Source organism: Lycorma delicatula, chromosome 1 (assembly GCF_047948215.1).
Source record: "Lycorma delicatula isolate Av1 chromosome 1, ASM4794821v1, whole genome shotgun sequence".
In the NCBI taxonomy this organism is placed as follows: domain Eukaryota; kingdom Metazoa; phylum Arthropoda; class Insecta; order Hemiptera; family Fulgoridae; genus Lycorma; species Lycorma delicatula.
The window spans coordinates 234,795,033-234,810,946 of record NC_134455.1 but is presented as its reverse complement, the minus strand read 5'-3'; the positions used below and the strand labels follow the sequence as shown (position 1 = coordinate 234,810,946).

Sequence of the window (15,914 nt, the reverse complement as noted above, 5' to 3'; positions counted from 1 at the left end):
ATCTTACAACCAGATTGTTTATGGAAATCTGAGTTCAAAAATCATTAAAAATTTTAAATAATAAGCAGTAAAGATACTTTATTTATATCTCAAACAAGCCGGTCAGGTTAGCTTCACTTGCCGGACTGTCTAGGCAGAGAGCTGTACCGCTGGACCTTCGACGCGTTCGTACCTCATTTTTATGACAATATTAATTATTTTACAGAAATAATTAAAGAAACGAGATATTAGTGTGTAGAGAATATTTTTGTGAATATTTTTCTGTTTTTATATTTAAAATAAGCGTAAGGAGCGAGTAGATTTAGAATTTAAATAATTTTTAATAGAATTATAATGTTTAACACTAGCCATATTGATAACAGGGACTTGGCTTAGGGACGTCGTCTTGTTTGTTTAGTCTTATGTTTGTTCGTGTGAAGTTGTGTTAATTGCCAGTCCAGCTGCTGCTACTGGCGCAGAGCGGATCAAGTAACTGGTGCAGAGTGGATCACGTAATTGGTGCAGAGCAGACCGCCAGTGCGCCGGGTGGCTGCGCACAAACGACTCTCTTCCGCTAAATAAAAAACAATTTTTGTTGCTGCTATGTATTAACTAATAATCCCTTTCTTTTATTAATGAAATTAAATAAGTGAAATTAATAATTATAATAAATAAAAACATAAATATAAAATTTAAATAAAAATAATCTACGATTGGAAATTAAATTAAATAAAATCTGCAAATTACTTGACAACGGACTGCTTCTAGCGGAAGAGAATCGACTGAGAGATAGTTGCCGGCACGACAACATTGGTCCGCTTTTCGCCACTAGCAGCTAAAATAAAAATGAAATTACCAACGACAAACAAACAGACCTACGCACCACCCTTTTCACTGCCTACGAGTTAAGGAAGCATTGTGATCGGGAAAAATTTCGGTTTTCAGATTTCAACGCAAGTATCCATTTTGACTGAATCAAAAGTGTCCAAAAATATTTGGATGTTGGACTTTCCCTTAACTGCAGTAATTACCCCTCATTGAGAGCTCTTCAACGATGATAATTATAGCCAGAATTCTGAGAATTAATTCCAGAATTATAGCCAAATAAAAGTTTAATGAAATATTTGGATTTTAGAGAAAGACAAATTTTTAGTTTAAATATATTGATTTATTAGTAAACATATTGTAAAAAAATTTTTACGATGAATATAATTCAATAATAAAAATTTAAAAAATATTAAAAATTTTTAACGAAATAAAATTTTATGTACTTTTCTTTTAAAACAATGTTTAAATGTAATTTAATAGGCGTAGAAAGAAGTCATGTGTTGTCTACATTCGATTTTTTTTATAGAGTGTGAAGAGCAAGCCTTCATTCATAAGAGAGAGATTTAGTCTTCAAACTTATTTTATTAAGCAGATAAAAGAAAAGCTCCCTATGAGTGATTCATGCGTCTAGAAAAACACTATATACTAAAGTTGGACTAAAAATTTACTGTTTAGATTTAGGGCAAATAGCTGGGAATGAGGTTTGTATCAGATACTTAACTGTTATAGAGTAAGATATCACGAATGACAGATATTAATTATGTCCATGTATCAATTGAGAAAGGAAAATAAAGGCCTTTAATTTTATATTAAATTCTGTATTGTTTTCTTATCTACAGTAAAATTATTACAAAGTGTTCGCGTATTAGCTGAAATTACCTTTGAGTCGATACAATTTTAATCTTCTCTTCTTTGAATTCTCTTACTCGTGGTTTAAAATTCTTTATTAGAAAGAAAGAAGCAAGCACTCCTTTATTATTTTATATAGTCATAGTATATTATTACTACCGTAATCATTTTGTAGTAACTATAAAAGTTCAACTTCTGGAAGTCTATTTTAACAAAATTCTGTTAACATCTTTATTTATGACTAATAAATATGGAGATTGTTATTTTTTGAAATGACTAAGCCATTTTTACATGTAACTGGTTTCTCATGTTAGTATCGAATTTATGAGAATTGGTCGGGCATTGAACACCTAAAGGTTAAACGGAATTTTGATTAATTTGGCTGCTATATGAAAAACAACCTATGAAAGACTAAAAAAATTACACCCCGCAAATACTGTGTGGAACAAAATTAATATTAGAGGTAATTAAAACAACTTCTCATTCTTTATATCATATGTATAACGTATATCACATAATCATATATATCACCTATATATAACGCTATTTTTATAATTTAAGTTACTAGTAATGTTTAATTGTATACAAAAAAAATAATGAAGTACATAATTTTCTTTTGAAGAAAAACTATGATTTTCTATTATAATATTGTTTTATTTTTTTTCAGTTCCACCCCACATTCATGTACCTAATCAACTACTTGGAGCGCCTCTGGGTACCGATGTGCTGCTTGAATGTCATGTTGAAGCATTTCCCAACACGATAACGTATTGGCTTAGAAATAGATCCGATATGCTCATGAACGGAGGGTGAGTGAAAATTATTTTAGTGTACTTTAATTCTAATTATATCTCGGTTTGTGAATAAATATGCATTTGCATACCAATCAGAATTAATTCCAACCAGTGAAATTGAATTAATTCTACATTAGATTAATAATTAAAATTTACATTTTTAACGGTTTGAACAATCAATATATCTGTAAATGAAACTGAAGTACAGTAAATGTTACAGACATTTTTCCCGGCTTATCAGAGGACACCGCTTTAATGTAAAACCACTCTAATTTGAACTGGTCTTACAAGAGTGCTGACTTTGTAATTTTTTTTTCTTTTGTATAATTTACTACATCTTTGCGTAGTTAAAGAACATTCAATATTCCATTGTTTTCATCTGAATTTATACAATTTTCGGCGAGTTTCTTATTATATTATTTTATTGCTTTTTGATTTATGTAACATTTCTATCTTTCGTGGAAAAAACCAGTCAGAGAATTGTAGTCTTACATTTAATATTTATACTTTACTTACTCGTAGTCATATATTTATTAAAAACAGTGTTCGGATTGATGATCCCGGTAAAAATAAAAGTATAAACATTGATAAAATGATAAAAATGACTCGTTTTTAGGATTATTGAAAAACAGTAACTTTCCATCAGCTTAATTTAAGTTTACCAAAAATTCTTAGGGTTTTATCACACCGGAGATATATTAAAAGATACAAATCTGCATTTCTATTAAAAATTCTTGCATTTTTCCTCATTTTTATGTGAAAGTTTTTATTGAACAATATTTTTCACAACACATTACTGTTATTGTAATATTATTTACTTCTGAGAATCTAGTTATGCTTCTAGGATACTTAATATTCCAAAGCAGAAATTTAACAACAAACAATGTAAAGCTTTTACATCTTATGAAAAGTATTTATGAAGCTTTTACTTGATGAAAACTTAGGGATAAATTAGAAAGAAATACTGGAAGTAAAAAATAAAGGTTAATGAGTAATAAAGAATAGATAACTAAAGATTATATAATACTGAGTACGTAAATAGATAATATAAAATAAGTTACAGTGAATTGGATACTTTGATCTCCGGGATTTTGAGTACAAAGATTGTAATATAAACCCGTTGTTTGCTACGTTCATTCTTCATACAGTGATGGTTTATTAGTAATTTTTACACATTTATTTTTCCAGGATATATGTGTTGTTAATCAAAATCAAATTGATAACAATCAATTCAAACTAAAACCGCTTCCCATCGATCTGTCAACCTTCCCCATGAAAAGCATAATCTTAGCGCTGCCCTAAAAGTGAGTCAGTTATTAATTCCAGTATTTGCTACTGACAAACAGTAGAAAAATCTTTTGTAAAATTTAGTATTAGATTTGACCATATTGATTCCGTGAATTGTATAAGTTGGTAAAATTAACGAAGAGTACTTCATTAGCGTACTTAAGAGTATCCTCTAAAGTTCTGCTTCAAAGGTATAATCATTAAATGAAATTGAGCAGATTTTTTTTATTGATTTAATAACAAAATATTACAATTGTTTAAATTACTCTTTAATACTTATGACATTAATAAAATAAACAAGAAGAATATTAGTTTTACCTTACTAAGAACTGATGAGCTTTAAATCTTATATCATCCATTTACTTTTGAATAAAGAAATAAACACAATTTATGATTGATCATATCATATTTTACTATTATTTTTCATTGTAGGGTTAGTATTGTATGTAGTGTAAACTACATATCTGTTAATGTTATGAAGAATTTCAGTTAAATTTAAAGATTTTACTGTCTGTTGACACTTAGTTTTATTTTATTATTGTTTAATAAAATAATGATCGAGTATTAACATCTTAAATAATAAAGATAATACAGCAGAGATAACAACATTTTAAAGATAGTTTTAGATTCTTACATTATGGGTAAACACCCTTCATAATACTGTATTAACGATGTTTAAAGTGATTCATTTCAGTTTTTACATAGTGATAGATTTTAGACCGAGGTTGGACTGTATTTTCGTAGGTGACGAATGAAAACAACGCCTTGTTGCTTGTTAAATAATGGTTTAATGAATTATTGTCTTGTATAACTTGACATAACTACGTATTACTTGACATATAAAAATAAAAAATTAAATAAAACATTAAAACTAACGTTCATCCGAACAAAGAATGGAGTCCATCCGGACTAAGAGTATGACACCATACTCTGACTGACCAAGGCGAATCTGATCCGCCTTGGATCAGATTCGAGCGCCAAAAGCTAGTAACTATGAGTAACACTGATTGTCCAACCGGACGAAATGAAAAATGTGACCGCACCGCGCGGGTTTCTAACGTAGAATGCTAGTACGAACTAACTTTCAGGTGAGGGCTAGCACCCACTAGATCACAGCACCGGACGGCTCGACGTGGAAAGGAACACATAAAACAGGTTTTTTTTTTCAAATATACCTAAAAATAAAATAATTCATCATTATCTTATAAGCTTTATCAAAATTATGTAATGTGCCTTGAGAAAAGAGTTGATACACAAATAAAATGTATAACAGCCAGTATTATAATTATTGTACTAATATATGATTTTTCTATAATTGTTTAAAATTAAAATAACTAGGCTACGCTTCATTTTAAAATCACATTTTCATGAAGTATAGGACAGTTAAGAGATTTAAAGATACTACATAGTATTGTATATTAGGGACGTTCTTATATGGTTGGTTTAACTTTGGTCACATGATATTAAAGCTTGCTAAACTTGAATATTATGATTAATGAAAACAGTTTAACGAAACCAACGATTTTTCTGTTTCAAAAAATACATATAAAAATATACAAGTATAAAGAATATTACTCTACATGAAATATCGAAAAATCAGAAATATTTACCTGTTTATAGGACAAGTAATTGGGCTACAAGTTTATTTTAATAAAGATTTCATCGAAATAATTATTAAAAATTTTATAAACAAAAGTTTTTATAAGTCGCTAATGAATTTAATTGTTAATGCGACTATAAATAAAAGTATTAAAACAAAAACTTAAATAATAGTTACTACTTAAAAAAAATAAATAAATAAGAATTATTAAAAAAAATGAACAACCATTATTGCATATTTACATTACTTTTTAGGGTACAGTTATGAACGGATCTTATTAACAAAAAATCTGATGTGGACACCGCATGACTTCCTAATACACCTATTAAATTACATATACACATTTTTTGCTGCACTTCATTTAAACTCTTATTTGAAAGTGAGATACGATCTTACAATTCTTTAATAAAGGGGACACTAACACAATTGCATTGTGGTGAACACTACACTCCATCACATTTTTTGTGGTGTCCGTATCAGCATTTTATATTAGTTTATATAATCATTTTGTTTCACACCGCCCAAGTAGTTACGTGGTGTAAGTGAAAACGTGTCGGATCCGTAACCATGCACACACGGTTCAAATTCAACTTCTTATACATATATTTACAATTTTCTTTTTTATAATTTAAATATATTGATTTATTAATAATTACAATAATTATAATTAATAACATATATGATAATTATTAATCTCTGATTGTAACAAAAAAGAATTAATATGAAATTACATAAAAATTTATTTCACTAATAACTTCTGATTTTTTTCATATATATATTTTTTCAATCGGAGATTAATAAATCAATCAATATATTTTAATTTAAAAAATAATGGAAATGTCGGATTCAAACCGATGTGCCTTTCCCTTTTAAGACCCAAATATTTCATTAATTACAATTTTATTTGGCTATAACTCTGGAACTAATGAAAATAAGTACCACTTATGATATATTGTTGAAAAACTCTCAATAAGATCACTGCAATTAAGGAAAAAGCCCAAAATCCCCCAAAAATTGGATTTTGAGCTTTTTTGACACTTTTACCCAAAAGAGAAGTTGTACAGCTAGATGTTACAACAATCCTAAATCCAACATTTCAGCATTATACGGCTAATCGTTTTTGAGTTATGCGAGATACATACGTACGTACAGACGTCACGCAGAACCAAGTCAAAATGGATTCAGAGATGATCAAAATGGATATTTTCGTTGAAATCTGAAAACCCAAATTTCTCGCGATCACAATATTTCCTTTACTTCGTACAAGGAAAAAAAAAACAGAAGTAAAATTTAAGCAGTGTATCATGATGTTTTAATTATTCTAAGAATAATGGTAATGTAATCAAGCGAATAATAATTTGTTTTTGTTTAATTGTATAAAATCCGTGATTGCAAGCAAATAAATAGCTGCAAAGAAAACTGCGCAATTACCTGAATATGCTGTTTAAGTGTTAAACATTTATAGGTACTTTTAAATATATGTCTTTGATTATTTTTTTTATACATTCAGTTTAATATTAACTTTCTTCATTTCATTCTTTTCATTATACTTTATCTCACACTTTGAAACTCATCGTCTCATGAATTATTTTTATTCATACCTTTTTGAAATGAGAAATTCTATGAAAAACAGAGCTAAACAGAAATAAAAAAGAACAGAATAATGTTAATAATAAGAAATAACTGAAATCATTTGTTAAAAACCGTAATTCATTATTTCCAACTTTTAATAACATATTGGATATGTCACAGTTTTTTATCTTTTTAAACTGCACCAGTCCAGTATTACAATTATCTTGAAATATTTCTCGGAAAGGTAAATTTGCACCTTTTTTATAAATAAATGTAATTAATAAGTTTTAATTGTAAGATCCAAACAAAGATATTTTTAATTATATCCAAAAAAAGAAAGAGAGAAGGTCTGTGCAAATTAATTATAAACAAATCATTCGTTAAAAATCGGGTGATATAAATTATGATATTCAGAAATGTTACTGCGTCCTTACAGAACATTAACATTTTATTTTTATCATTATAACCTAATGAACAAAATTACGTTATACGTATAAATGGAATTGGATACAAATCTATTTTCAAATTAATTAATCTAATGTTAGTATTTTTTACTTCCTTTTACGAAGTAAAGAAAGTATTGTGATCTCAGTTTTCAAATTTCAAGGAAATATCCATTTTGACCATCCCTGAATCCACTTTGACTAGTTTCGGCGTGACGTCTGCACGTACGTACGCATGTATCTCGCATCCAAAAACTTGGATTTTGGACTTTTTTTTAACTGTAATAATAAACCCTCATTGAGAAATTTTGAATTTACCCACTATTTTTCTTCCAACCCCCTAAAAGTGCTTATAGTTGCAATAAACATTTATTTAAATGGAAGTATTTTTTCCTCAATAACTTAGAAATATAACCTTTCAGAAAAAGTATTGTGTTACAAATTATTATTATCAGAAACATACGTTATTAATGTTTTCAGAGAATACATGAATACTAATAACATTATCTAATTTTATATTTATTTCTTTTAGAATTAAAAAAAGTCTTGTTATTAAAAGCGCATGTTCAATCGTTTTACGTGCTGGTCACGGGGGGAAGGATTTGATTAATCCTTAGGATTAATAACCTTAGATATTCGATATTTATATTTAATAAAGATTTATAATCAGTATTATGATTATAAATTGGAAATATTATATATATATATATATATATATTTAAAGGTTATTTGAGTTTCTTTTTATGAGTAGTAAGTTAACTGGTTATCTCAAAATTCATTAAAATGCGAGGCTGTTCTGAAGAGATAATTTAGTCTCAGTTTAGTGTGAAACACTTTAGTCTCAGGGTCTCTAGAGGACACTTAGTCAAGGTCACACTATTTCTATACAATCCTTGTGTAATACAGGCAGTTTCACACATAATTTTGTGGTAATTGGCCAAGTTTTATCAACATTTTTATTGTTTTGTTTTTTTTTGGGTGATTTAGTCTCTCAGTTACATTATTTCCTTTTAGCCTCCACAGGCAGGATTAATTCAGATATTACTTAAGAGGATAGTCACCATAGTTACATTTTATTTAGCGCTCTTTAAGTTACTTCCAATATTTTAAGAGTAGTTAATATTGAATTAGACATTTTCATAAATTAATAATTTGAGAATTCAAATATTAAATAATATTAATTTAAGAATATTAACTTTGTTTTCTTTCTTATCGACTAAAATAAGTGCGATCATTAAATTTGTTAAGAACTTTGATTTTGTAGTCTTTAACGTGTCTTCATAACTCTTTTATTAATTTATTCTAGAAAAATATTGATGTAGTTATACATAGTTTTCACCATTATTGATGGGCTAATATAGAATTCGCTAATGACTTTATTTGTATCTATTGCTTTGTTTTCAATCAGTTTTCTGAACAGTGAAACTATAAGTAAGTTGCACAGGCAGTAATGACGTAAAAGGAGGAATCTAGTTATCCCTCCAAAGATAATACAATCATACTTTAAACAATGTACAATAAAAAAAGAGGAATAAAATATAACTAAGCTTAACAAAGTACAAAAAATTCGAAATTAACTGTTCAGAACAAAAAAAAGTTAAATGGTAACATAACATAGCTATTGAGAACAAAAAAATTAAATGGTTAACAAAACAGAACAAGCTATTGAGTATTAAAAAAAATTGTCACAAGTCATACATGAGAAAAAAAAAGAAGACTTAACAAATAAACACTGGTCACATAAGAAACAAAGATAAAACCACGATACTTAATATATAAACAATAAAAAAATGATAATTCATATTACTAAATACAAACTAATTCAACAATAATATAAGTAAAAATTTCAGTAACAAAAGATATTTAGCGCATAACAATCTCTAGATCCAATATATGCAGCCTCTTTAATCGTCTCACATCTTCGCTGTTATCCAAAAATTAACAGCCAGATGGTTTTCGTGCGCGTTAAGCTTAAGTACATACTTTGAACTTAGCCAATGAATTTCTTCATGAATAGATGGTATCCCTAGATAATCGTGGATATCCTTGTTCTACACAAACCATGGCGCCTCTGAAATGTTCCTCAGCACTATGTTCCGAGACTTTTGGATGAAGTCGATATTACTGTTGCTTACCCAAAGTTGATCCCACAGGCCCATTTGTCTTAAAAATTATTTTTCTACAACAGTTTGTTATTTAACGATAACACGGACCTTCTTCCTAATAACTAGTTCAACCGTCTAAGTTTAATAGGTAATTTTTCCTCTTTTATCTCACATGATTTTTCCATCTTAGGCGGCGGTTCAAATGAAGTCCTAGATATCGTACGTTGTCCGAATGAGGTATGTGAACTCCATCCAGTTACACTCGTGAGTAAACTCCTTTCCTCATCACAAACATCACAGGACTCGACTTTGCAAAATTAAAATGTACCTTCTATTTGACTAATACTAATAAGGTTTAACTCTGATTGCAGTTACTCCCACGCTACTTTTGGGTTAACGACATGCGCCATAATCGTCGTGTCATCAGCAAAGGACATAAGAGTGATATTTTCAGTGCTAGGAGGATCAGCAGAGTAGATTGAATACAAAACCGGGCCGAATGCTGTACTCTGTGGAACCCCCAGTTTCGTATTAAAACAACGTGATAAGTCTTGGCTATATTTAACCAGTGAGAAACTTTCATCAAAGTAGTTGTGTAACACCAAATAATATGATTGCGGCAGGCTCGTTTTAAGCTTGTAAAATTGATCACGCTACCATACCTTCCCGAAAGCCTGTTGCATATCTACCAACACTATTCCTGCCTTTCCAAACAACTGGCGATGACATAAAAAATTCTATGAAATTGTTCAATGCTGGAGTGTCCATTCCGGAAACCAAATTGCTGGTCAGGAATAACAATGTCCCTTGGATAGTCTACGCCATCCCTACCACCATGCTTTCTCTCGGGAATCGAACGCCAGGCTACCTCTTGCATAACCAAGGTCAGTCGCCAGGTCACATCATCTATGTCATTTGGGCATTTCAAAGTAACTGCTCTAGGCAGCATGTCCTCCACCCAGCTTCGATAAGATTCCCAATCTCTCGTACTGGGGATTCCTTCTTCTTTACAACTATCGTTCTAACGGTCAGCAGAACTTCTGATTCATCAGATAAGGAATCACAGTTATTCTCAATATTGGTGTAAAAAAGAGAATCTCCCGAGACGATATAAAAATCTAATATATCAGGCACCTTTATTACATCTGAAGGCCAGTATGTAGGCTGTACTCCAGAAGTTACGTTCAGCCGCAGATTGTCAGTACTAACCCTTCAAAGTTCTCCCTCGAGTCGTTATGAGCCAAGATTCCTAGAGTACATGCTTTATGTTCCAGTTACCCTCCACAATAAAACGGGGAACCCAAGTGACAAAAAATTCCAAAAACAAGTCATTTGTGATCGCATGATGCGGAGGACAAAACTGCAGATAATACTGTTGATCCAAGCCAGTCCAATATTTCAATCGAGGTCGCTTGCTAAAATTTTTGATTAAATAAATTTGGATAGAAAAATCACTGAAAGTAATGTAATCGATTAGGAATACATTTAGCTAAATTTGACAGCAGAAATCAGGTTTGTATACCTTATATGTTCAGTGTCTATATACAGATATAAATGACAAAATATATTCAGTATAAGTTACACTAAAAAATGCACTGTAAAAACGATTTTTAGAATTAAAATTTTTTTTCATGTGTATTACACACGTATTTTGAATAATAATTAAAATACATTACGGTATTTATAATTCATCACATAAGCTTGGAGGCTTCGGGCCGATACGTTAGTGTCCTTATAATTTTAAAAAAAATTATTAAATATGTATTAAAATAGATATTATTAAATATGTATTTAAATAAATGCAACCCGAAACTTTAAAATAAAGCAAGAGTCTAGAGAAATGTTATTTATTTAATTGCAAATACTACGTTAAACTTCTGTATTAGAATACTATCCCGTAAGACAACCTTATGAATTAAGATAAAGAAAAAATTATTTTTCTGGGTATTAACTCATTGTAACTCTATTTCCTAATGCTTGTAAGAAGTATTTCAACCGGTAGTGTAACCGGTTTTATTATGTAATTATTTCATAAGAGTTCCAAAATATGGATATTATTTCGAAGTAGATAAATTTATGAAAAAGTGGATTCTACTTTAGCGAAGGATTAATTTCTTGTTTTTAAGTGATTTATAAATTCTCAGTACATATATAAAAGATGTATAATATAATACATCTTAGTACATAATTTTAATATAACGGGTGTTTCAAAAAGGACGCAACCATTTTGTTTGACGACGTTGATTTATTAAAAAAGTATTAATTTTTAATAAAATACTTATGCACCAATAATCAAATTACCTTTAATAACTTTACAATAAATGTTCAAAACGATTTCCTGTAATCCCGATGCTGGTTCGTAAACGTTTCATAACAGTTCCAACTACTTTTCGTAATGTTTGCTCACTAATGTTTAAAATCTCACTTTAAATGTAAGCCCTCAATTCGTCAAGTGTGTGAGGATTGTTTATAAAACTGCAATTTTTAAATTCCCGAAAGGAAAAAATCTGCCGGTGTAAGATCTGGGGATCTTGGAGGCTCCAACCCTTTTGATATCAAACGATGGCCAATAGATTTCCGTAACATATTCAGCGTTTCAATAGCAGTAAGACACGTTGCGTTATCCTGGTGGAACCGATATGCTCGTTCGTATAAATCTAACACGTCGATAAACTGTTCGATTAAGTTACGATAAACCACACCGTCTACGGATTTGTCAAAAAATAAAGGGCCTGTTACACGACGCTGAGAGATCGTACATCAAACACTAATTTTACGTGCGTGTAATGATCGTTCTTGAAACGCGTAAGGATTTTTTAACGTTGCATAATTGGCAGTCTTGGCTGTTAATGTAGCCATCCGAGCGAAATCGTGCCTAGTCACTGAAATAAACACAATCCAACATTTCGATACCGTTGTCATCAACAAGAGAACGAAATCGACGGCAATATTGTAAACGTTTTCCAAGGTCTACGTCTTTCAGTTCTTGAAAGACACCGATGCGAGCGTGTGACTGTAATTTTTAAGTAGTCCTGAAAGTTGTAGATAGTGAAAGCCCGGCCTTCTGAGCGATTTTCTGGGTGAGCGAGTCAAACGTTCTTTCACATCCTTCAGAACTTTTACTGTTAACAGTGACGGTCGACTTATGCTTTTCCTTTCATGTATACTCCCGGTTTCACGAAACCTATTAATCAAACGCGATATTATCGACTTATTAGGAACTGAAGAATTGGGAAATTTTATCCGAAACTCGTCTTTCACTCTTTCGAAAGGTTTATACGCACAATAAATCTCAATAATAAATACAAGTTTGTCCTTGGAAAACGACATAGTTAACACAATTGAGATGAATTTATACTGGTATATTAGCACTAGTGCATAAGAAGGACATTTCAATGTTACAAACGGCTAACCTTGAGTATAATGTTGCCAACTAACATGTAAGGAGAAGTAAAATTTACCAATGCGTGACTTCTACGTTCTTAATCTTAGAGCTGAGTCCTTTTTGAAACACCCGTTATAATAATTATAAATACTGATCAATGTTAAATAGATATATAAAAATGCATTTCACAGTATATGAATATATCTTCAAAATTATTTTACCTGCATAAAAGGAAAATCGATATAAAAAACCAGTATGCATATTTTTTATCCATGCACTTGCCTCCTAATACAATCAATCATGATATTACATAACATCATTGTAAATTCAATCACTTAAAGCACAGGGTGTTTGTGAAGGTTATTTCTTTACCCTTAATAATTTGAAATCAGGTTGGTTACTTAATCTTTCTTGAATATTATTTTATTTACATTTTATTTATAAAAAAAGTGTTTTCCTTACATAAGATGTTTATTAAATGTTTCACACAATATTTTGGATGTAATATAAAAATAATCCTGACAAGAATTCTTAATTAAAATTATTTTATTAGGATAAACCAAAATTGTATTAAGCTGTGACGGGATTTTTCATTTTGTTAATTAGAAGTAAAAAACACACATTATAAAAATGTATATTTTCAATAATCGTTACTTGTTTTAATGATTAGGAGCCCGGCTTTTTTCAAAAGTTCCTAAATGAACGCTATTCTGAGGTTCTAATTAAAAATTTTTGCATACAATATTCAATAGCCATACACACAGAGGTTATTCTTCTTTATATTTAAGAAAGTTTTAAAGTACACGCAGTTAAGTAATAAACTGTATTTTCTTAATTAACCGTTGAGAACTTTTCTTCCTCATTTTCAATGCATATAAATCTCTCTGTTTAAAACTTTCTTTCGGAAAGTTTAAAATTGAAATCCTAATATATAAGGATATTGTAATGAGGTGTTCTGTATTTTATGCCAACTATTGAGAATAAATTTTCTAGAAAATCGATTACTTAAGAAGGTTTATTACTGCAACAGAGGTATATAGTATCATTAGAATGCACTACGATATGCTAACCTTCCACTAGCGGGGGCGCATACGAACTCGGAATAGCAAGGAACAACGTAAGCAATAAGAATTACACGACCGTTGAGAAACTGCATAACACTGGATTTAAGTTTCGTTACTCGTATTACTGGCCGTTCGCAGTAAAATTAATTTTATTAATTTCAATATGCTCTTTTTGTATTAATTCAATTAATTATCCATTATTATGTACCTAAACGTATGTTTATTATGTTAGAAAATTTAGGATATAATCTATTTCAAGGTTCTGTGTAACTTATCGAATGTACTAATTTACATTTCTTACTGCAAGCTTCACCAACCCTCTTATATCATATCTTTATATGCAAATTTTTTTTTTTTTTTTTTGGATAATATTATAAACTTAGTAGCTTTTCAGCAGATAAAGCACATTATCTCAACATTGAAATTTAATTTGTGGTTGATAAGGTTATTTTAAAAAATGGATTTGCAAAATAATACATAATATATTATTAGACAGATATATACAGTAAACTTCTCAGTGTAACTCACTGTATATAGATTAAGTATTATATGAGAAAAATCTGGAATAGCCTCATTTAATTTACGTTACAATTACAAGCCTGAAATATATTTTTCTTCGTTTTTCTTCTGAAAAATGATTGTGTAGAAAATAGATTTTTGTAAGGTAATACAGTTACCTTATAAGTTTAATGAACGTAAAGAAACATTTTTCATATTTCATGTTTAATACTGTCAATGAATTATTTGTGTAGGTAATCTTACATGAATTAACAGTCACTTTAAACCTCTAAACTTAGTCTAACGAAAGATTTCTAAAGAAAAACAATCATTCTATATCACTATTACCAGTGAATTTGAGAAATAAAGTAATTTTCTATTGTGTTTCCACTGAACTGACTACATTGCTGCTTATCAGAAAGCCATCCATACCGAAATTTGGGTTATATTTACTCCAGTATTATCCATTAGCGAGTATATAGAAAAATAGTTTGTCTCAGAGAAAGCTGATAAGACTTGTTTTCAAACGCTTAACATCCAAAAACAAAGTACTCCTTTCCGTAGAACTTAACGCACAACTTGCGGGCTTCCCATGTAGTGAGAGTATGGCAGACTAACGACAAAGAGAACGAATTTAACCCTTTTGGGCTGTATCAGTCCCGCATCACTCAATAAATCTAATCGTAGTGCTGCACTCACCTGCTAACTTGTGATCTTCACGTTCTCCAGGAATACCAAACACTTAGGATTGAGTTGGGGAGTTCCGGGTATCTCATTGGCAGCGGACATCCCCGAGGGGCTCCCCACTTCCTCCTTGCCCAGGCTGTCCCATCATCATCCACCCATGTTGGCTATGACACTCATATCCTTTCTTTCTCTATTTTCTTTCGTAGGATACTCATCAACATAGTTGCTATTGCTTTCAGATACCATCGACTATTATAATTTTGTTTCGTTCAGTGATAAGAATTGGATAGAGGAATTAATTGATTTTATTTCAAATATTTGTTATCTAATGATAGCATAGACTGGTGAAGCACTATTTATTATTATTATTATTGTTATTGTTGTTATTGCTATTATTAAGAACATTCTTTACGATATTTTGAGGGGTTTTCTGGTTGCTGAGGACTGTTTATCTGTTTGTTTACATTTATTTATTTATTATTTTTTTTTTTTTTTTTTTTTTTTTTTTTTTTGTTGTTATTTCTCTTTATTATTTTGCAAAAGTATGGAAGTGTAAAATCTGGGCCTTTTACCTCTTTTAAGTGATTGTCTTTAATTTTCTGGTTCATACGTTGTTCACGATGCCGGGCAGCGCGGATCGTTGTCCTCTATGTGATGAGATTTTCTTTGGGAAACAGAAGTATTTTCGTTGTGTGGTGTGCACAGTTCGGTGTCATCAAAAATGTTTGGGACTTTCGGCGGAGGAGGTTAGATTGTATTCTCAGAGCAAGAATTTTAAATGTGGCTCTTGCATAAAGAAACACGTCATTATCGATGATAACAC

General features: G+C 30.2%; 1 protein-coding gene across 1 annotated transcript in view; it reads left to right on the top strand.

The window, feature by feature from the left end:
* The window catches only part of LOC142329654 (lachesin-like), a 415,510-nt gene that overhangs the window by 321,946 nt on the left and 77,650 nt on the right, over positions 1 to 15,914 (top strand). The window contains exon 7 of the mRNA XM_075374331.1: positions 2,324 to 2,465. Coding sequence (XP_075230446.1) covers positions 2,324 to 2,465 — 142 coding nt within the window. The remainder of the gene's footprint in view (positions 1 to 2,323; positions 2,466 to 15,914) is intronic.